Source organism: Lates calcarifer, linkage group LG8 (assembly GCF_001640805.2).
Source record: "Lates calcarifer isolate ASB-BC8 linkage group LG8, TLL_Latcal_v3, whole genome shotgun sequence".
In the NCBI taxonomy this organism is placed as follows: Eukaryota; Metazoa; Chordata; class Actinopteri; family Centropomidae; genus Lates; species Lates calcarifer.
In genome coordinates, this window is record NC_066840.1 from 15024174 (window position 1) to 15046268 (window position 22095).

The 22095-nt window shown below is 40.3% G+C and overlaps 1 protein-coding gene across 1 annotated transcript; it reads left to right on the forward strand.

Moving 5' to 3' along the window:
- Positions 1-4106: 4106 nt before the first annotated feature.
- On the forward strand, positions 4107-12580 carry ubl3b (ubiquitin-like 3b). Its single transcript, XM_018660228.2, has 6 exons — positions 4107-4274; positions 4883-4993; positions 8358-8466; positions 9413-9499; positions 9957-10034; positions 10989-12580. Exons 2-6 carry the CDS (start codon positions 4967-4969, stop codon positions 11039-11041), a joined length of 354 nt encoding a protein of 117 aa, XP_018515744.1. The 5' UTR covers positions 4107-4274; positions 4883-4966; the 3' UTR covers positions 11042-12580.
- The last annotated feature ends 9515 nt before the right edge of the window (positions 12581-22095 follow it).

A 22095-nucleotide genomic window follows, 5' to 3' on the forward strand; every position in this document is an offset into this window, starting at 1 on the left:
TAGTGTCCTGCTCTGTGAGAACCACGTATCCCCCAGAATTCAACTTTTCATGAGCTCAGAGAGACAGCCTGTTTTCAGCTTTGTGATGATGTAAATAGTTAATTTATCTTAGAATGGGAGAATTTTTTCAGTCTATAAAAGAATCCTCAGTTTATCAGAAGAATTCAAAATGGAGATGCATGGTTTTCACTGGACAGGGAGGGTATGATAATTTGTAATCTGTAAAGTAAATAGTAACTAAAGCTGTTGGACAAGTGTTGTGAAGTGAGAAGTACAATATTTACCTCTGTGGAGTAGAAGTATGAAGTTACATAAAATGGAGAAACTCAAGTAAAGAACAAGTGCCTGAAATTTGTACTTGGTGAAATGTACATAGTTACATTCCACCATTGAGCAGTAATCAGTAATCAGTGGTGGAATAAAGTACACGTATCAGGAATAAAGTACAAGTATCACTTTAAGAGTCTAAGAATACTCAACTACAACTTTAAATACTCGAAATACCAGAAGTATCAGCAGCAATAGTAAAAGTACTTGCTGTCCCCTTTAATTGTATTATCACATATTGAATGATTACATTGATAATACTGATGCATTAAAGAGGATTTCACCACAATGTTATGGATTTAGGTGATAACAAAAAAGATTTACAACTTGATTAGAGATGTTTGTTGTTATACTTGAGTGTGACTCAGTTAATTGTTGCCTTATTGTACCACTGGATACCAGGGCATCAGATCTGGTAGGGTTTCTGGTGATCTTTTGTTGCCTGGGCCTTTACGTGGCAGCAACCTAATGAACAGTGAAGTTACATGAGCAGCAGATTGGGTAAAATACATGTTCAGTCTCTGAAACTTAAGCAACTGTCTTCCTGTATTTACAGCAAAGGTTTCTCATATTGTTCATTGAGGTTAGTAGTGGCTGGACTTGGATGTGATGTCTGTGTACAGTTACATTATAGTGTCTTATAATCAATTTATTGAAAGTTTATGTGGAGATAGATGCGAAATCTATGTCTCAATCTCTAAAGTCTGTTTTTAAATCCTGCATTGTTCCTCAATAGCTGAGTCACGGCTGAGAAGAGACTGACTTCCTGTTTAAAATGCCTATAGCCAGGTGTGGACCCAGTTTTCCCTGTTGCTCTACTATGACTAACCTGATGACTCAGGGTGTGGGATCAGCATCGAGAACCAGAGAGTATGTGTTGTTTGCAAGTGACTAGGAACTACAGACAGGGCCCCCCACAGTGCTGTGCTGTATTATTACAGTGGTCTCCTCCTTCTGTACCTCTGTCGACAAAAGCTGGATCAGTGTTTGGGTGCTGGTGTGTGAGCTCAGGTGGTCTGGAGGAGCCCTGGTCCTGCAGCTTATTTTAAAAGACAGACATGAAAGGAATCAGAAAATGCTCCTCTGTGAAACTTCAGCTTGTCCTGAACTTATGCTGTCCCTCCTGTTTTTATCACTTGGTCCACTGCCATTGTCATTATTGCTCAAGCCTAAAATCTGATAACCTTGTTGAGCAGGAAATTTCAGTCTTGATGTTTAAATGTTTCAGGTATATTGAGGTCTAAACACTCTACCTGTTTGCTAAACTGTTACTAAATTGCACTGGTATTATGCATAATGTACAAACTCTACTGATACAGCTTTATTTATTTGTAGCAGCAAGTGAAGATTCATGCAGCTGGATGGAACAGCTTCTACATTCAGTATCCAGACTATTGAGAAACACCAGGAAAGATTTTTCACTTAATGATACAAAGTGTCATAGCATTAAGTCAAGAACTACATTAGTGAATACATCTTGTTTTTTCACAATGCATAAGCCGCCTGTCCCTCATTATATCTGACGTCCCACCGCCCTGCACTTTAATTGTTTGTTTCTTCAGAGTAACTTTTGTGATTCATGACACAAAAATTTCAGACAAGTCTCTCTGCAAATTATGCAAAGTGAAGTTTAACAAATAAAATTCTCAGTATTTTACTCTGCAAATACAAAATGCAAAAGACAATAACCACAAGACAAAGAACTGAGTTGGATTGTTGTAATTTAACTTCCTTACAGTTTTAGGCAGCTCTTCTTTATGTCTGCTCACGTTTAGAGTGGTAAAACTTACACTCATGCACATCAATGGCATCCCATCACAAATATGAGCTTTGTTATACAAATCATGCCTCTGGGCCAAAATGCATCAGCTAGAACATTTCTGTGAAACAGGGCTCTTCATAGATACTGTTTTTGATTCATGTTTGGTTTGATGAACATTAGGATGACTGAGTTTTGAGGCATTTTGAAACCACAAGAATGTTGTGGGAGGATGACATGAAAGTCAGTCAACCTGCAGAAAACAGAAACCACCTGTGAGTCTTCCGCAGATGTCAACATAGAGTCAGGTTTGGTCTGAGCTTCACTGTAAAAGGCCATGGCTCTTTTCTGCACTTCAGTATGTCTGATTCTGATGGATTTGCATCATATTTTATGGCATGAACATAAATGTTTAAATATCAACAGCCAGTGAGCACACTGTTTTTCACACTCTGACCTCTACTTTAAATCCAAATGGGTAATATACTGTACCTTATAACTTAAACCAGCAGGCTGTGTGTCCCACTCTATGTCTTATTTTGTCTTATTTAACTTCTCTACAAGGTTTTCTCATGTTGCTGATAAGATGAGCACTGTCTCAAAGTTAAAAGGCGTTTGATCTTGTGGTTTAAAAGAGGAACTGCGACTGACAGTCCCACAAACCACGTAACATCTGCATCTGAGATTTACTCTAAAGATGTATTTTGATGGTTGTACTGAATTATTATTTCAGTAGATTAGTGTGGATTCAGTAAGTTCAACAAATTGCTTTAGTTCTTAAAATGTTGGAAGGGTTGTTGAAAGGTCCCATCTCCATTTGCCATTGGTTATCACTTTATATCAGTCCACAGAATCCACAGTTTTTAGTCTTGCAGTTCTCCAGAATAAAGCAGAAAATATTTCTGTAATGTAACATTCATGAAAACAGCTGGTTCCACTTTTTGTGTTTATTCTCTTCTACGCTTTTATTTGCCCACAGTTTTTTTTAGGATCTAGTTATTTGGTGTCAGCAATAAATAAATAAACAAATAAATCAACAATAAGTAATGTAGTAATGAGTAAAGTAAAAATGTTTTTACTGAAAAAAAATGTCTCTATTTCTTGTTTGGGAGTCAACCAAACAATCACAAAAAGACACAAAACAACTAAAAAGTGACACAATCAATCACAAACAGATGCAACAAGAGAGACAAAAAACAAATATAAGACGGATGGGGGACCGTCATGTCTGTGCCCGAGGACCCATTGTCTCATAATCTGTCCTCAGTCGTAGGTCTTGAACAGTATTTTGAGTTTGACAAAACCCAACTCCAGGAGGGTTGTCATAGCGATCATCTTCATGGCAACTGAGCAAACTCAGTTTCTAAATGAAGACTGTGTGATACGTTTTTGGGAAAAAGTCAAGGATAAACACTGATGCTTAGTACTGGGACAAAGTTTTCCTGTTACACTGATTTTGTTGAAGTGAGTGAACCACGTTTTCACAAGAAAAATTTTTGGGTTTTTTTTGTCTTTAGTCTTCTTACCTGGTGTATCACTGAACATCTGCATGTTTGCGTGTTTGTTTGTTTTTCCAAAACATGACATCATTTAGGCAGTTACTGTGAAATGTATAGTATTGTGTACTAGCTTCACCAGTGGTGAAAGTCCTCAGATCCTTAACTTAAGTAAAAGTACCAGTACATCAATTTAGAAATACTCCATTACAGGTAAATTTCCTGCTTTCAAAATCCTACTAAGTGGAAAAAGTTGGAGCAGAGATTACAGGAGATTACTCCCTCTAAATTGTTGTACAGTAGGAGTATAAAGTAACATAAAATATAAGTATTACAAGTTCAAATTATACTTAAGTACAGCAGTTGAGTAAATGTACAAATTTGTGCCACTAAGCCTCTCAGGCATCTGAACTGTCAAAAATACACAAAGACTACATAAAATTACACTACAAAAACATTATCCATAATGTGCCAGAACTGGTTTCTCATTCTGGACTTCAACTCCCAGAAGCGTTTGCGGTCGTTCTCTGTGTTTACAACCAGCTGACATCCGGCGTCTTCCCGTCCATTAGCCACCGATACCCAGAGTCAACGATATCCGTCTACACTCGATATTTTCCCCATGAAAAGCGCTCCCCGCTGATTCGTCAACTCAACTGAATGCAACATTTCATCATATTCATCAGATGCAGGTGAGGTCGACAGTGCAAAAATCGCCGTTGCACATTTAGTTAGCTAGCTAGCCCGCAGCTAGCCTGCTGATCGACCAGCGATAGCAGGATTGGCACAAGCTAACACAACAGCTAATGCTAATGTTAGCGCAAGCCTTCCCTATTAGCACGGCTCAGTTTCGACATCTGTCAGAACTGAACTTGGTGGTAGTTGGTGTGGTCCGGTGGGAGACAAATTTCTAGCTATTTTACAACAAAACAGCTTTATTACTGCAACGCACCTAATTAGTAACGGTTGTTGAATTTAGCTAACATAAGCAGAGCTAGCCCGTTAGCTTCACTACGTTAACAACTTACGTTAACTGTTAACATGGAAAGGCTGGAGCAGCTCGGTTTGTTATTTTTATTTAGCTAAAACACGGTGAAGTGCACCTGTTTGCTCACTATCTATACGCCTCCAGGCGACTTATCAATCATGTGCGTGTTTGGTGTATGATTGATAACGCTGTGCCGTCAGGTGCTGACGTTAGCGACAAATCAGATTGTAGACCAGGGGCTGATGTGCGGTGCCGCTGCGGTGCCAGGCTGTGGGAAGCAGCTTCACAGTGTTTGCGTTGTTTGTGTGTCAGGGCTCTGGGTCGGTCTCCAGCAGCTGAAGCACACCAGTCCTGTCCTCTCTGCTCCACGTCCACTGCCTTCCTCCTCCCTGAGCCATGACCACCCAGAGGGATCTTGATATGGTGAGTGAGGGCACCTTTCTGAAGTTATCTCACGTCAGGTACAAGGAGGCCGTCACACCTATTGCTGCTGCTTTCATACACTAACTATTATATCACATTAACTGATCATGCTGATAACATTACATAAACGTGTCACCAAGTTAAAATTATTTAGGGTTCGGTAGTGGGGGTAGGTGGGGGATAATGGATTAGCCAGCGTCCACAAACACTTAGCTGGGGCAGTGACTGCTGTTCCTGTGAACACCATCTGTCTAATCTCAGTTAAAACGTTGCCCTACTTTCCTTTCAAGGTTTAGACGCCAATTGATTGTACCCTCTTAGTGAGCCACCCCCCACCCCACCCCTCCAACCATAGGAATGGACAACACTCATTTAGAGAGATCAGAAATGACAGTAGAAGTTATTCAGATACCTGTCTGTTTCTTTATAGTCATATTTCACAAAGACAAACTTCCAAGTTTTTGCATTTGTGCACCTTTATACAGCAGATCCTTTGTGTGTTTTTGTGTCATAATTGATTAACACGTTTGATCAATTATACAAGATGGGAGATTAGGCAATCAGTTGTTTTAGTGGTAATTTGATTACTATGTTTAGTTTAATTAATCTGCAACAATTTTGATAGTAAATTAATTAATAATTTTAATATTCTTTCCCTTATCCATGCTGGTTATGACTTCTCAATGTGAAGATTTTCATTTAATTTTCAAATTTTTTATGATTGTAAATTGAAATTTTCAGGTTTTGGGGGCAGTTAAAACACATTTTAAGATGTCACCTTTGGTTTTTGTAAACTGTGATTATTTTTTGGCAATTATTAAACAAAATTTGAGAAAATAATCTGCAGATTTCCCAAATTTTTTAAATAACGTATAGTTGCAGCCTTTGAAACATTTTGTATTTATGGTACACATCCTAAAAATGATGTTGTTATAAATGTTATATCTAGGACACCAACATCAGGTAAAAACCCACAACAAGGCAGAGTGAGATTTAGTGGATCATCTCTCTTGGCAGCTAGCCTGAGGCATTAGCTTGTGGTTGGCTATGTTTTTAGGAAACTTGACCAACATCAGGCCTGGATTAGTCTTTGGTAGCTCTGTTAACCCGTAATAAAGTACATCATAACAGCATTTGAAGAATTTAATGTCTTTCTTTGGATTGGAAAACCCCAATGGCATCTGTGATGCTGAATGTTGCCATGGGTAACCGGGCAGATTTGACTTTGTTTTTATTTTGCAGGGGATGAAAGGGATGGGGGGCCAAAGCTTGTTAATGATGACATGGGTATGTAACCCCACATAGAGGTTATTCAGTTCAGAGCGGGGGGAGGGGAGGGCAGAGGACCACCGAGGGAGGATTGTATTTGTAAACAGATCAGAGAGTGGGGTTGTCCCTCCCTGACGTCACACCTCGTGGTTAAGTCCCTTTGTTCTCTCCTCTGTGATTCGTGAACCAAAGAAAGTTCATCTTCGACCTTTTTAAGAAGGGCAAATGTCGGAGAAAATTAATCCCAACTGTCAATTCTCACTCTTGAGTAGAGATGTCCCATTAGAAGGTGTAGTTGATGGGATGTTTTTTTTTTTTTAACCTTATCAATCATGTCGCTACTCATTTTTTGGAGTAGCGACATGATTGCTTACAGATGATGGATTAATGGATTAATAAGGAACAGTCCTCACTGCAGCATACATTAGATGACTCACGTCCGGATCAATAATTCAGTTCAGAGTGATGCTTCAATCCTGATCATGAGCTGACCACACAGACAGAAGGAGCATAGTGATATACTCATCACATGCAGTGCTATTGTAAATCAGCATCAATGAATATATGACTCTAAACCACAATCTATTTATATCAACAACATCTAATTAGTTTATCAAATATTTCAAAAATTCTCAAAATGTAAGTCACATGAAAGTAATCACATGATAATAAGGAACAAAACTTGTATGGTTTTTTTTTAATTAATACTAATTGATGATGTTTATAACTGGGGGTGGATTGGATGGTTAACCACACCTGTCACCATACAGCCTGGTGGTACAGCACATAAATGGGTTGTAAACACACATTACACTGAGACACAGTGAAATGACTATAAGTTACCTGGATGCATCTCCAGCTCTGTCACTCTGTATCACAAAGTCAATTAAAGAATGTAAACAGTGGGGAATATAAAGCATGATGTGGCCTGATAACACCTGTGTAGCTTTGTGGAGAAGATATCAGTGGGTGAAATCCGACCCATGTATCGAGTATTAATCCAACTTTACAGGTGAAAGTCTGTACTTCAACCTCAGTCAATTCAACACAAACACACTGTTGCTTTCATGTTATGAATCAATAACTGTACTGCAATACAGGGCTGCAACTAATATTTATTTTCAAGCATCAATTAACCTACTAATTATATTTCTCTGATTATTTACGCTATAAAATGTCTGAAAATGCCTATTACACCTTCTCTACAGCTAATTTGATGTCTTTTTAAAATTGTTTTTAGTCCAGTAAAAAGTCCACATAAGACAGAGAATCTCAGCTGTTACTTGGTGTAATGTTTGGTGTTTTTACGTTTACGCTGAAAATCATAATAGCAGCAGATTCGTCTTTTGTTGATTATTCAACAAATTTATTTTGTCGACACTGCCACAATAGGCTGATTTGTTTATATAACTTTTTAATGATGTTGTACCTTGCATGCAGAATAAGAGAAATGTTTAAATCTTGTAGTAGAAGGAGTGTCCCAGGTGAATTTCCTGATGTTAGTATAATATTTAGGCCTCTGAGGCAGGCAACTCCTTTTTATTTTTAGTGATTTTTTTCAAACAGATTGGTTTGTGTAGTTGCCCAGAGGATAAAAATTTCGAGGAAGCCCTGCTGTTAAAGACCCTCCCACACACATATGCACAGTCCCCCTCGGGGCTACGCACTGGCCATGTAAATTTAATAACATGGCCCAGAGCTGTCTGGGACACCTGGGGTTATCGCATTAGGCCGACAGCCCGGAGAGGAGCTCACAGCACCCTGGAACTAAAGGGCCAGTGTTCTCCCCCCCCCTCAGCCCCACCCTTATCTGTTGTCGTCTCCGGCAACAGGGGCTCACTTCAGTGTAAGCCCTCAGTGAACGAAGTCGCCCAGTCGAAGGGTGGAGATCTGGTGTGGATAAATCTAATTAGACTGGAATGCCTGTCTCTTCACAGCCTTCTGAAGGTCACCTCATGTCTGAAGAGGTTAGAGGAAGTGGCGGGATTCCACTGCCACTAATTAAGAAGAATTTTAATGGAAGTTTGGTGTTTGTATTGGCTGATGCGGCGTTTTCCATGGGCTAAGACTAGGCTGTTTTTGTTTGTTGTTTTAGGTGCACCTCCGCCTTATCCTGGTCAGTGGGAAAACGCAAGACTTCACTTTCTCCCCCAATGACTCGGCCACAGACATCGCCAAGCATGTGTTTGAGAACTGGCCTGCAGGTACGTTTTTCCAGGATTCACTTTGCTGCATTTCCAATTTACAGTCACTTCTCAGGCTAGAATGAATGAAACTAATACAATAGTCCTGCAGTAAATCCTCCTTCACGGAGGTTATAACGTTCATGTTTTGTTGAAACCATTTTAAAGAGGTGTGGATTCAACTGTATTTTGGAGGACGTGGTCTGTGATGCACTAACAAAGAGGTGTGTATGTTGTTTAGCTTGAATAGGATGGACAAAATAATGGGAACACCTGTCAAAATAACACAGTGCAGCTCAATATGGCATCGACTACATCCTCAAACGATCGTACAGTTGAATCAACACCTCTGAAACAGTTTCAATAAAAATTTAACAAAATTTAACAGAACTTTCGTGAAGGATGATCTTAGTGCCGTACTGCTGTATCATTATCAGACTGCATTAGTTTTAGCTAGGTGTACCTAATAAACTGACTGAGTCATTAGCTTAGCATGTGTCTTGGTCACAATTTTTAAAACAACAAAGAGACTATAGATTGATTATACTGTAACCAGGTTTTTATCTTCCTTACATCAAAATCAGCATCACATTACATTTCAGGTGTACAAATAGTTTCCCATTCACTGCTACTGAATTAAACTCAAGTGTGCGTTTCCTATTTCACTGTGCTCTGTAGCCGACTCTTGACAGATTTGCAGGTCACGGTTCACCTTTGTTCAACTTAGACGGGGCGGTCGTGCTCCTTTGGTCAATAGAAATCACTGTTACACTGTGTTTGGGAATGGAGAAGTAATTATTCCAGCTAATTTCTTCACATACATTATCACACCACCGTTCTCATACTGTTAATGGTTTGCGATCTGTCTGATTAGCATTTATCTGTTTCCAGTGTCAGGAAGGTGACATCACTAAAATTAATTGAGAAGAAACACAATGTGACTTTACTTTCTGATACTCTCTGACAGGATGGGAGGAGGAGAGGGTGAGCAGCCCCAGCATACTGCGCCTCATCTTCCAGGGACGCTTCCTGCATGGCAACGTTACCCTAGGAGGTAAGATCGTCTCTGAACAAAGACAAGTCGATTTGACAAATAATCTTTTGCATTTACTGGAAATTTTCTGGAGCTTTCAGCCACAGTGTGAATGGAGGTTACTCAGTTGTCATAAGGTTTAGTTGTTATCAAGTGACAGAAGTCTGGAATTTCCACCACAAGGTAATTTCATCCACTCATTAAATCTGAGATGTGGCTGAAAGCTCTGGAAAATTTCCAGTAAGTGGAACTTGTGCAAAGGATTATTTGTCAAACTTCTATTTCCAAGACTGATAATGAACCTTCAAGCTCATTTATGTTGTTATTCCTTCAGTAAGGTACAAAGAAATTAAAAGTCATACCTCAATTGTCTGAAAATGTCATCATAGACATGAATTTTCACAGGATTAGCCATCACAGATTCATATGATGAAATAAAATACACCTGAAAAACACTGAGGTGTTTTTCTGTTTCTAGCTCTCAAGCTGCCACCGGGCCGAACGACTGTCATGCACTTGGTCGCCAGAGAGACTCTTCCAGAGCCCAACTCTCATGGTGAGCATCTTTTCTTTTCTCGTTTTTTTTTTTTTTTTTTTTTTTTTTTTTAGCAGACAGTGTATCATTATAACACAGATGTGATGATTCAGAAAACTAGATATCATGTGTACAGATTCTCCCTGATGTTATGTTACACCAGCTCTCAGAAACTCCTGCAGCTTAAATTTAGCTAGCAAAACACTTGTAGTGCTGACTGCAGGTCTTTTCACATTGGGGGGGGGGCAATCATGGGATTAATTTGCGCATGAATGTATTTTTTTCAAACTGTTGTTTTTGTTGTGAGTACTTTCACATAGAATGCAAATATTATGCGGCGAAAAAACGATGTAAATTTTTTTCGGAGAGAGGTCAGTTATTCTGAATTTTCACACCCCCGGCGTCACACAGGCCACCACAGTCTGTTGCTCCTCTGCATCCTCAGATTCGACGCTCGCTTCCCCAGCAGGACCTCAAACTGTCCCACTGACAACCTAAAAATATGTCCACAACTGGCTGTGATGGGGCTTCAGGTCCTGTATATTCAAGGGGCGAGTATTTCACACTTCACACATCGCGCTGTGTGAAAAGACTCACTATAAACAGACTTGAAAACAATCATCACATTAGCAACAACCCATAATTCAACTCTCTCTGTAGAGGACTGTCGTTACTCCGGTGCTCTCCATTCACAAAGAATATCTGATGTTGCTTATGTTGAATATAAGACATAGACTCTTATATTTGAGTCATAAGAACAGTGAGTATCAGCATATCAGTCAGTAATCATCTGCTGTTTCAGCGTGACTGGTCCATTTCTTTGACCTTTCACGCATATATCATGCCGTGAGCCTTTGTCACTGCCGCTGCTAATGTCAGCCTCGTTCCACACGGTGCCTGCATTCGTGCCTCCCTCTAGTTTCAGCGGCTTCCGTTTTCATCTCACCTCACCTCTCTGCTGTCCTGTCTTTGTAGGTCAAAGGAACAGAGAAAAAACCACAGAGAGCAACTGCTGTCTCCTCTTGTAAAGCAACAGAAACGATCCCTTCTTCCCCTCCCCGCCCTTCACCCAGACCTCACACATAACACACACAACACACACACCCCCACATATAAACATGCATACACTCTGCTCTCTCCTGCCTGTCGTCCTATCAGCTGTGGATTTGGAATAAATCACAGGAAGTCTGGTTGGGGGCTGTTGTTACCTGCTTTGGTTGAACTCTTGTCCAATCTGAGGCTTTTTTTGTGCCAATATATTCACCTTTTGCCCCCGAACTTATCGGCAGAATTTGCTGTTGTTACTCTTTTTTTTTTTCTTTGAAGATCACAACATTTTAATGATACCTTCGCTGCTGGACAAGTTTTAAAGAGCTGTCATACGTAGTGAAAAAGACCCAGGAACCCGTCGCTCTTCATGGACACAGAAGTGCTATAAAGGATGTGTGGGCTTTAACCCTTCCCTACTAGTCACATGGATGTTTCCCCCACGTCTTACTCAATGGTGTTAACCCTCTCATTGCACTTAACCAGTTTGTTAATTCAGATGTGTTTGTTGTGTCATCCTCTCTTCCCTCATGACAATTTTTCTTTGATGAACACCTTGATTCCCCCACGTGGTAGAAAATGTGCCATCCTCCTCATAGACCGTTTCTGCCTCTCATTAACTGAACCGTTTGGTCTGTATCAGCACCAGTGGCGTTTCTGCCTTCACCCTACATCCATGCATACATAGATACTTTTTTTTCCCCTGGCAATGGACCAATGGAGAGAAGACTTTTATCAGGAGAAGCTGTGTGAAAACCTGAGGGGGCACGGGTCCACAAGAAAAAAACAAAACAAAACAGGAACAGACTCCCAGAGAGGCCTGCAAAGATGGAGGCAGAGGATTTGCTTGTGTGCCATCGGGCGTTCGCACTCGTGGCGGTGACTTTATTGACTTAGGACTGTCAACGTTCCCTCGTGACGGGAGCCGACACGGCGGGCCAGTTAAACGCGGACAGAAGAAGCAGTTGAAGATGGGAGGGAGGCGCGCGGTTGGCGTGAGACCCCTCCTCACACTGGACACTGAAAATGAGGCAGGGGGAGAGTTTATCTCCCGTTAGGGATGATGAGGAAAAAAGGAAAATTTTGGCGGTGTTTCACCTCCTTTTCATTTGGATGCTGTCTTTACTTCTTGTTTGCCTTTTATCGTGGAATTCAGTAATATCATTAATATTGAAATTTAAATATATCAATTTTTATCTTGTGTATAGGTATTTGTTGAATTTTAGTGTGGGTGAGTTTGTGTGTGAGTGTGTCTGAGGGTGTGTGATGCACGTGGCATACTGTGTGAAGACTTGCGAGGGCATGTGGTCTTAAAAAAAAAACGGTGGTGCACTGGGAGTGTTGATGAAACAGTCGGAAACCTTTGATTCCTTCCATTGAGTGTCCTTTGGTTTGTGTTTTTGTCAATCAATGTCACTGCTATGAAGTTTAGCTCAGTATGAATAAATGTAAAAACTAAAATGCAATGTGGTCTACATAAAAGCTTGTATTATAAATTAATAAATCTTTAAATAAGGCAACTTCTTTTGATCTATTTTTACTGTTTCTCTAAAGGCAACAAAACACAGAGGCCATTTATCTGTTACATTTTTTTCAGGTCCAAGGTAACTTCTTGAAATGTTTTGTCCGACCAAAGATATTGAATTCACCATCACTAAAGCATAAGAAGCAAATATATGCATTTAAGAAGCTGGAATGAGATAAGTTTGGGTCTTTTTATTTAAAGAATTGCTAAAGAAGCTCAAGAAATGTTCCTCCCTCTGCAGGTCAGTGTGAACACCATCAGTCTGCACAGTGAAGCTCAACTCATCTGTTTAAGGAGGCTTTAATTTTGTGGTAACACTTTAAGTCCCTGCATTGACATTTATCAGCATTGTATGAAATTGTATTCTGAGCAGATACAAGGATATTTTAAGTGTTTAATTTACAGAACAGTCTCCTATGGAGACATTTGATATTATTACATCTGTGGTTTACTATTTTGTCATTTATTTATATTATATATATATATATATATATTATATTTATTTTATTATTCTGTTTATGCATCTGCATCCACTTACAGGTATCCACAGGAGGAGTGATAGAGGTTCAAAATATATCAACACTTAATCTGATTTCAACTACATTATAATGTGTCAAAAGCCACATGTTAAATGTTTATTTGCTGCTTATAAATGATAAATACAGGGACTTAAAGTAAAGTGCTGACAGTGTTACTTCTCCAGTGTGAACACTATCAAACCTGAGTAGATTTAGAAAGTGTCCCTGTCCCACATCTCTAGATGCATTTCTCTTGGTTGTCATCAGTGCTTGGTAGTTGCTCTGCTCCTCATGTAGATGATTAATTTGTTATCACATGACTCAAGTGGGGCTTTTCTGTGTGGAGTCTGCATGTTCTCCCTGTGCATGTGTGGGTTCTCTCTGGGTACTCCGGCTTCCTCCCACAGTCCAAAGACATGCAGGTTAGGTTAATTGATGACTCTAAATTGCTTGTAGGTGTGAATGGTTGTTTGTCTATGTGTTGGCCCTGTGATGGACTGGCGATCCGCACAGGGTGTACCCTGCCTCTCATCCAATGACAGCTGGGATAGGCTCCAGTGCCCTGCCCCCCACGACCCTTAATGGATAAGTGGTATAGATAATGGATGGATAACTCAAGTGTGGAACTTGAGCACTGGTGGAAAGTAACTAAGTACATTTGCTCAAGGAGAGGAGTTTATTTATTCCGTCCATACTGATCATACTATATGTTGTTTTATGTCCTTACCTCTAGGTGGCAGTGTTCCTCTGTAGCCTAATGAATGAGTTAACAGGGGCTGCTGGGGTGTTTTACAGATACAAAGTGGATGGATTTTGAGTTTGTAGTGTTTAGTTTGGCTGTGTCTAATGCAGTGATAGAAGTTAAAGTAGAACCATAAGCAAATAATTTGTGAACTGCTGTTTAAAAAAACAGGTATTATCCCACAGAAATAACTCAAAACTGTCCAAGCTGAAAGGAAATGGGAACTATCTCCAGACAGTTTGGTGACATCTGATGAAATGGTCTCTGTGTTGCTGTAATTGGGTCATAACTTTGTGCTGAGCTGATTTTCAGCAGCTTTCTTCCCGGTCTCCCTCAGGAATCTGCTCCTGACGTGTAGCTGCAAGACGTCCAGGTTTCCAGTTGACACTGGCACTGTACCTTAGGAAAAGTGCAGTCAACCCACATTTTTCTCAACATACTGTACTTCTAAAACCTGCTATTGTGTTGAAAACACTTGTCTGTCTATGTCTCTTCACATTTTCCACTTGCTCTTATCTCAACTGTGTTTTGCCACCATTGGGGGTTTGACTGAGTTTAATGGAAAAGTGAAATATAAACAGAAGCGTCCAGCCGACCACAGAGGTGATCAGGAGTCTTTAAATGAGAGTCCGGGGAGGGCGGCTGTTGAAATTTCTGCTACTTAAGCCCATCGCATTCAAAGCTGCTGCTGCTGCAGGATGAATTTCCGTCTGTGGTCAACATGACTCAAAGCACGCGTGCAGCCAGTTTCTTGGGTGGGCTTTGATCCAACCAACATACACCGCAGTCTGCACTCCTTTCCACTAGCCCTGATAAGAGGGGCTTAACTCCCACTTTGGCAGACGTATGTCCTGCTGTTCAGACAATATCCTGCTCAAGTACGACTGCATGTGTTAGAAACTGCTAAATTAATTCACCAAGAAATACTTAATTCCACACTGTGAATGGACCACACCTTATCAATGTTTTTTTTGTGCTTTAATACATTTACTTCTAATCACTCCTACACTTGACATCAAAACAAACTAGAGCTGCACTGATTTACAATCTGAGTCACTGCTGAGTTCCCCTGTTCTATATAGCAAATAATGCAAACCTGAAAAAGATGTTCCACAACTCTGTATTCATTTAATATGACACGTGCTGTAGAGTGGTGCAGGAATCTACTCACCAGTCCACCTTTACAGCCTCGTTGTGTTAAATTACAAGTTGGAGGCTTTGTGGTGGAGATGTTGATGTGGTGACCGTGGTGTAGTTGGTTTATAGCCTGACATTAGCTTTTTAACTTTTTAACATCTAAACCTGTCAGTGTCACAAACTTGTTTGTCACTGAGCTTATTTTCTGCAGTGATCCACAACCCAATGAAAAAAATCCCACTGGCTTTTTGTCGAGGGACCAGGGTGATGCTAACTTCCGGGTTGGGCTACAAAAATACGTCATCCCTGCACCACTCTATTGTGGGAACTCATCAAAGGGGTTTTCTGTTCCCTAGCACTGCTGAATGGCTGTCAGTATAAAGGGCCTGCACTTCAGGGAACTCATCAGAAGGGTTAGGGTTGTTGTGTTTATACAGCTGAAGCCTTGTTCCAATGATTTTTAAAGAAGTTAATATTTATGAGATATTTTAACTTGAAACATGTCAAATTTGATTGAAACACAATAGAAGAGTTAATGTGACTTAATAGAATATGGAGCCGGGGAACTAAGGACCCTGGGAACATAGGGCCTTGAGAATGTAGGAAGTAAAGAAGTGTATTTCCCAGAATGTCAAACTGTGACTTTAATGCAGACCTGATGCTCACTATGTTCGATTACACAACCCAAGCAAGTCTCAAGAGTCTGTTCAATGTTTTTCATCCTGCACACAGATGAGTGGAAACAAGCTGATTGATACAACAGTAGTAAAATCGCAATTAAAATAACTCAGAGTAAATATACATTGTAGTTAAATCTAAACCTTTGTATAGTGAAGAAGCTGTTTTATCTTCACAGCTTCTCAGCTCTCTGTTTAAACACATACAATGGCTGGAATTGATCGATTATAGAAAATAACCAAATGCCTGACTCGACAGGGGATTGTAAAGTATGTGTTATTTTCTGTCATGGTATTTAGCTCTCTAAATCCCTTTTCCCCTTCGCTGCTACAGACCATTTTCTTATCTGCCAGTTCCTCTTCTATTAAAACCAGCTGTGAACACACACACAAAGTAAAGCACATACAGTAGACTTAGGCTACTGATACTCCTGACTCTTGTCATTTTAACCCTCTGGAGCCCAGATTTTTTATCTTTGTTTAACACCTTTTAAACCGTCCGTATCCACATGCATGATATCTTTTTAAGTTTGTCTTCTCATTTCAGTAACTTAACAAAGTATAAAGCTGCCAGCCCCTCAAAAAAATACATGGAAAATGACACAGGCTTATCAAAATGTACAAATCTTAAGTGATAATCACTCAAAATATCATTATAGAACAGTTCAAGGTTATAAAAAGTATTGTTTTACTACTACTACACACAAACACAGCAGAAAGAAATAAAACTATGACACAGTCTATTTACACATAAAGTGATTTTATTCCAACTAATTTTTATGCCATTTTCATTTCCAGTCTATGTAAGATTGTGAAATATCATATATAAATTAAAGACATAAGTTAACTAATGTTAGTTATATAAGTTATGTCATTCTCCAGTAAATAGACAGACTCCAGAGGTTTAAATCTAAAACTTAAAGCAAACAGAGTTGAACATTTTAATACATTTTTCATGATATTTGATTTGTTTTGATGTGAGACGGTGTGAATGTGCGGTCATGGCTCTACATATGCGTCATGTGTTCATTCCTCTGAGTCTATTTGTCCACACCAGAGGTCCTCCGACGGCCTGAAATGAAAGAGTTCAGTAGGCCAGTGTGAAAACATACACACTCATGCAGGGGTTGAATTAACCCAGCAGGGTGTTAGCAAATGAGCAGCTTTCATGCTGACTCCAGAAGCTGCTGCTGTCTCTCCTCATCTCCAGGCCTCCTCTCCTCTCCTAATTGGGAAAACGACACTGGTTTATGTGGCTGTTTGTTTCCAGATGAAGGGATCATAACCAAGAGAGGCCACGGACGTGGACTTTTGACCAGGTGTGTGTGTAGAGGAGAAGGAGGAAGTGTTGTTGCAGCTTTAGTGTTTCCATATAACTAAACTGTAACATGACCGTGTAGTACCGAGGGTGGGGTCAGTTAAACTCCTTTTATTTGATCGTTTATTTCACCAGATGGTCCCCTGTTCCCCCTAACGTGCCACTGTAAAAGAGCCATGGCTTTGACAACAATATCAGCTCTGTGCACAGGAGAGAGAGGGAGAAATGGAAACTTCCAGAGTTCGTACACAAGATCAGATATTTCCCAGCATTACTGTGGAGCAGGGGATGGAAAATTGAAACAAAATTTACTGCTATCAGACTCCTCCACTGACCCTCTATGACAAAACCTCACGGCTTCTGCATGTTTACATTATAGTCAGCAACAATTAATGTTTCCTCACTGCCTCAGGAATACAGTTTTCCAGCTTCTATCTGTGTTCTGGCACAGAGTGACTCAGAAGAAACTTCTTTTTTCAGGATGGTGACCTCTGACCTTTGTTTATCTTCAGCCTTTCAGACAATTTTTTATGCGTCATGTTTCTTTTCCTAATCCTTATTTTTCACTCTTATCTTTCAGCATCTCAGGAGCAAGAACACAGCATTTCACTTCACATGTAACACGTGTGTGTGACAAATGAACCATTACACTAATACTTTACTTAGTAATCAGCATCAACACACACAGTATTTATAAAGAAAATGTGATTTAAAAATCTTTACAAACAACTGAAACATCACATGTAACCTGTCCTGATGTTGAACAAAGTTTTGCTTCTAAACCTTCTAATACCATACCTGTGCATCTTTGATCATCATACACAGCAAACAAAAATACTTTAACTTTACTTTAAAAGTACCATTAGAGCAATGTAAAAATACTCAATTACAAGTAAAAGTACATAAGTATTAGCAGCTAAATTTAGTTCAAGTATTAAAGTAAAAGTACTGGTTTGGTCCCTGTGATTGATGATTAATACTGACGCATCAGTGTGTAGTGGCATGTTGCTGTTGTGCAGGTGGAGCTGGTTTAAAACTACTTTATATACAGTTTAATAAACAGGGACACCAAATAAGAGATGATTAAACAGATGAAACAGCTCTGATTCACAGATGTGTTTTCAGTTTTTGGATTTATCTTCTCTCATCTTGGTGAGATACTGAACTGTTTGAACATTAATCAAATGAAACCATGTGTGAAGTTTAGAGGGAAAAGTCAGTATTTGGTGAAGCTGTTAGGAACTCTCAGACATCTGAAACATGACCCCTGACTACAGACTGCTTTTTGTAAGACGTCATCTCAAAAGTAACTAGTAACTGTTAAATAAATGTAATGAGGTAAAAAGTGCAGTATTTCTCCCTGAAATATAACAAGTGGAAGTATAAAGTAGCATAAAATGGAAATACTCAAATAAAGTACTTCAAAACTGTGCTTTAGTAGAGTACTTGAGTAAATGTACTTGGTTACTTTCCCCCACTGTGTAAAAGGTTAAAGGTCACAGGAGCAGCAGCACAGTAAAAATCCTTGCTCACATAGCTCTCAGATGACGTATAAACACCACAAATCGTTTCTCTTACAGTAATGTTTTAAACTGTGTCCTCATTGTTTGGTTCTGGGACGAGTGGTCACTTGAGGGCATTGGCTGCTGACCAGACTTTCTTCCTCTAGTTTCAACTTTAAATGAAAAGCACAAAATAAACTATGAAGGGGGAAACATACTAAAGTAATTACACACAGAACCGAGGCCAAGGACTGGTGAATGCAGTCCAGAGTAATCCAGGCTCGCTCATTTGAACTCTCCCTCCCACTGATTACAGACCTGTTTTGTTTGTGTACCTGCGGTGATATAACATCTTGGAGTTGGTTTGTGCCTGTTATAGCGATAATTACATTACAATCAGTGTTGTCAGAGAATGCTCGAGGCCTCGGCTTATTTTCATGTTGATGAATGTAACCCTACAATCATTTACATTCGTGTTGCAATCATGAAAATTGATCATTAACCACCTCTATTTCAGTCCATTTCTTTTCACCCCCATTTCTCGTCCAGGACCGAGGTTGCGATTTATGTTCAGGTGTCTCCGATTTCTTCATTTTCACGCTCCGACACCCGCTCTGATCGCTCTCCAGACATCATTAAAGAGAATAAATTTCCTGATCTCCGGATCTAGTCGTGGAATTATTTCACGTGTTCGCGTTGTGTGTGATTATTGCTCAGTGACACCAGATGCTGACCCAGGGCTATGTGCTGCACTGTATGTCTGAGAAGAATGCAGGCGAGTTTCCTCCCTTCAGATTCCTTTGTTTTACTTCATATTTCTCACAAATCTGAATCACATTTAGACAAACATAACTACTATTTCCTCCAGTTTATGGCGCTGTAGCATCCTGCAGCTTCTTCCCAAACAACTGGCATTCATTTTTGAAGTATTTTTGAGTGTTAAAATCCCTCCTCTCTCATGCCCCCAAGTGTTTGGAGTGGTTTCTACGGTATCTGCAAACGCTGCTGCTCTCTTCGAATTTATAGGTGCCCTTTATTGGACTTGTTGCTGTGCATATGTTGTTCATTAAGACATCAAAATGTTTTACAGTTCATTGCTCTTTTACACTGCCCGTTGGAGCTGGAGCTGTAATTCCAGTTAGTGAGGGATCAGATGGAGGTCACCGCTGGCCCGTGGGGGTTGCAGCACACCACAAGTCCACCGAGCCTCTCCGGACTACATTACAGCTTTTATCCTCACTAATGGGATCTCTTGGTGGGGAATCCCAAGGGTGATGGGGATTAAGATACCTGGCCTCGCTCCCACGCGCCGTTTACCATGTGGGGCGCAGCAAATATGTTGCACATGCCCCCAGACCGCCATGGCAAACCTGTGCGTCTCTAGATACACAAAGAAGCCACAAAAATCTGTGTGTGTTTGGGAGATTAATATGTGTTCACACCCAGACTGTCAGTGGTGTGTCTTGCATTCACCCCTCTCCATGCCTTGACCCAGTTGAATCTGACACCGTTGCAACTCAGTGAGAGTATCGGATGATGGAGCCGCTCAGGCCGGAGAGACAACACTGAATGTTAACTTTCTGCCCTGCTTGACTTGAGTGACATTGTTGGATACGTTTTGGAGTTTCCCTGCGTTACAGCCAAAGCAGGAGAAAGAGGACAGAGTGAGAAAAGCTTAACTTGGAGAGTGAATAAAGAGTTGTGAGGGGGATAAGTCCCTTTGTGTAGGTCTATACAAAGACAGGAGCGAGGAAAAAAGAGAGAAAATCAAGATATTATAATGGAAAAGAATCAAATCTGGTCCTCTAAGCTCGCCTCTGTGCCTCTCCCTTGTATTTCAAACCTTTGTCACACTTGGTCACTGCAGCGCTAAAACCGAGTGTCAGTGTGAGTCAGGACTTAACGCTCCATCTGTCTGTCACATGGCGTCTGGCCGACTCTGTAAAAGAAACAGCACAGCTCAGCAACTAGAGGCCGCATGAAATCAACTCCACCGCCAGCACCACGTCCTCTGCTCCCGCTCTCACACACCTCCAACGTGTTATTCCCATGTTCATGTTTCGGTGCATCCTCTCTGAGTTAAAGACAGCTTTAACAGCCAGATGTCATAAACCACACCCTGGCATTTAGGTAGATGTGACTGCTATTTGTTTTTCTGCTTATTTTGTGTTGAAACAGTGGAGCTGTTGCCTGCAGCCCTGCTGGGTTGCACAGACCCTCAGCAGTAGCAGCAGCAGCTCTGGTGCTGAGAGCAGCAACAAGGAAAGGTCAGGTGGAGTCCATTGTTACAGAGCTGTCAGGTCTCTGATTTATGGGCAACAGGTTCACACTGTTTGTGGTGCCTTAACCCACTCACCGTTTCCATATTTTTGCTTTATATGCAGGAAGAGACAGATATGATTTAGATGGGAAACAACCTGCAGCCCATTACTTCATTACTTTTGCTCCTGTATCAAATGTATTCTGAAGATACTGCAGCTTTAAACAGGGGTACAAGTAATGTTTCTTTTTCTTGATAAATCAATTAATAATTGATTTCTAATTGATGAATAATCATTTTATTTCATTAAAAAATAGTGAAAATGCAGGTTATAATTTCCTGAAATCAAGTTTCATGTCATTAATGTTGTGTTTTGTCCAAGAAATAGTCATACACCCAAACATATAGCAGGGAAAAGCAGTGAATTCTTACAGGAGAAGTTGGGACGATGGGGAATGTTTGGCATTTTTGCTTCAAAATGGCTTGAAATGATTAATCGATTATTTCGGCTGTATTTAAAAGATAGAAAAGCAGTTTTGTGATTCATATTTTTCTGGTTTGTATCACTGGGAAGATGTTGAATAACCTTGAGCAAGACACTTATCCCTCAAACTGCTCCAGTGAAACTCTTTATTACACTTGGGAGCTGTAACAGGCAGCTGTCAACTGTGAACACTGACTGTGAAACGGCGCTGGAAAAGATCACAAATTCTTCATCATGTTTTTATGATTGTGCAATTCTTTTGTGTGAAGTGAGGAGAAAATCAAAATATTAGGGGACCTAATGACAGCGGGTTAAACCCTCTGTGGTTTTCACATGTCCTCAGGGTGTTTGTTGTGGGTGACCAGAGGGCATCTGGGACTTGGCGGCTGAGCGGAGCTCCTTTGGTTCTGCGGTGGAGTTGGTGAACCGGCGCTTTTTAAGCCGACAGTCATTCAACACCCTGCCAAGTCACAGGCTCATAATTCAACAACACCTCCTGGTTACATGGCCCCTGAGAAGAGAGAATGACGACAACACAAATACTGTACGCAGCACAGGAGCGGTTAGAGAGACATTAAACGGCCTTGACACAGTGGGAGACATGAAAGAGAAAATAAGTACAGACAAAATTAGTTTTTACTGAAAACAAACGCTCAGCATCTCTCACTGAAAACCCTTGAAGAGCGACGTAAACACCAGACTGAAAAGCAGTTTTTGCGCTTTTTAAAGTTTTTGAGGCTTTTGCACCTGTAAACACCCAACAGTGATATCACAGTGTACTGACACACCCTGTGGTACACAGTGACATCACTGCAGCTGTTTTTAAAACAACATTATGCAAATATGCAACCTTAAAATAACAACTTCAAAAT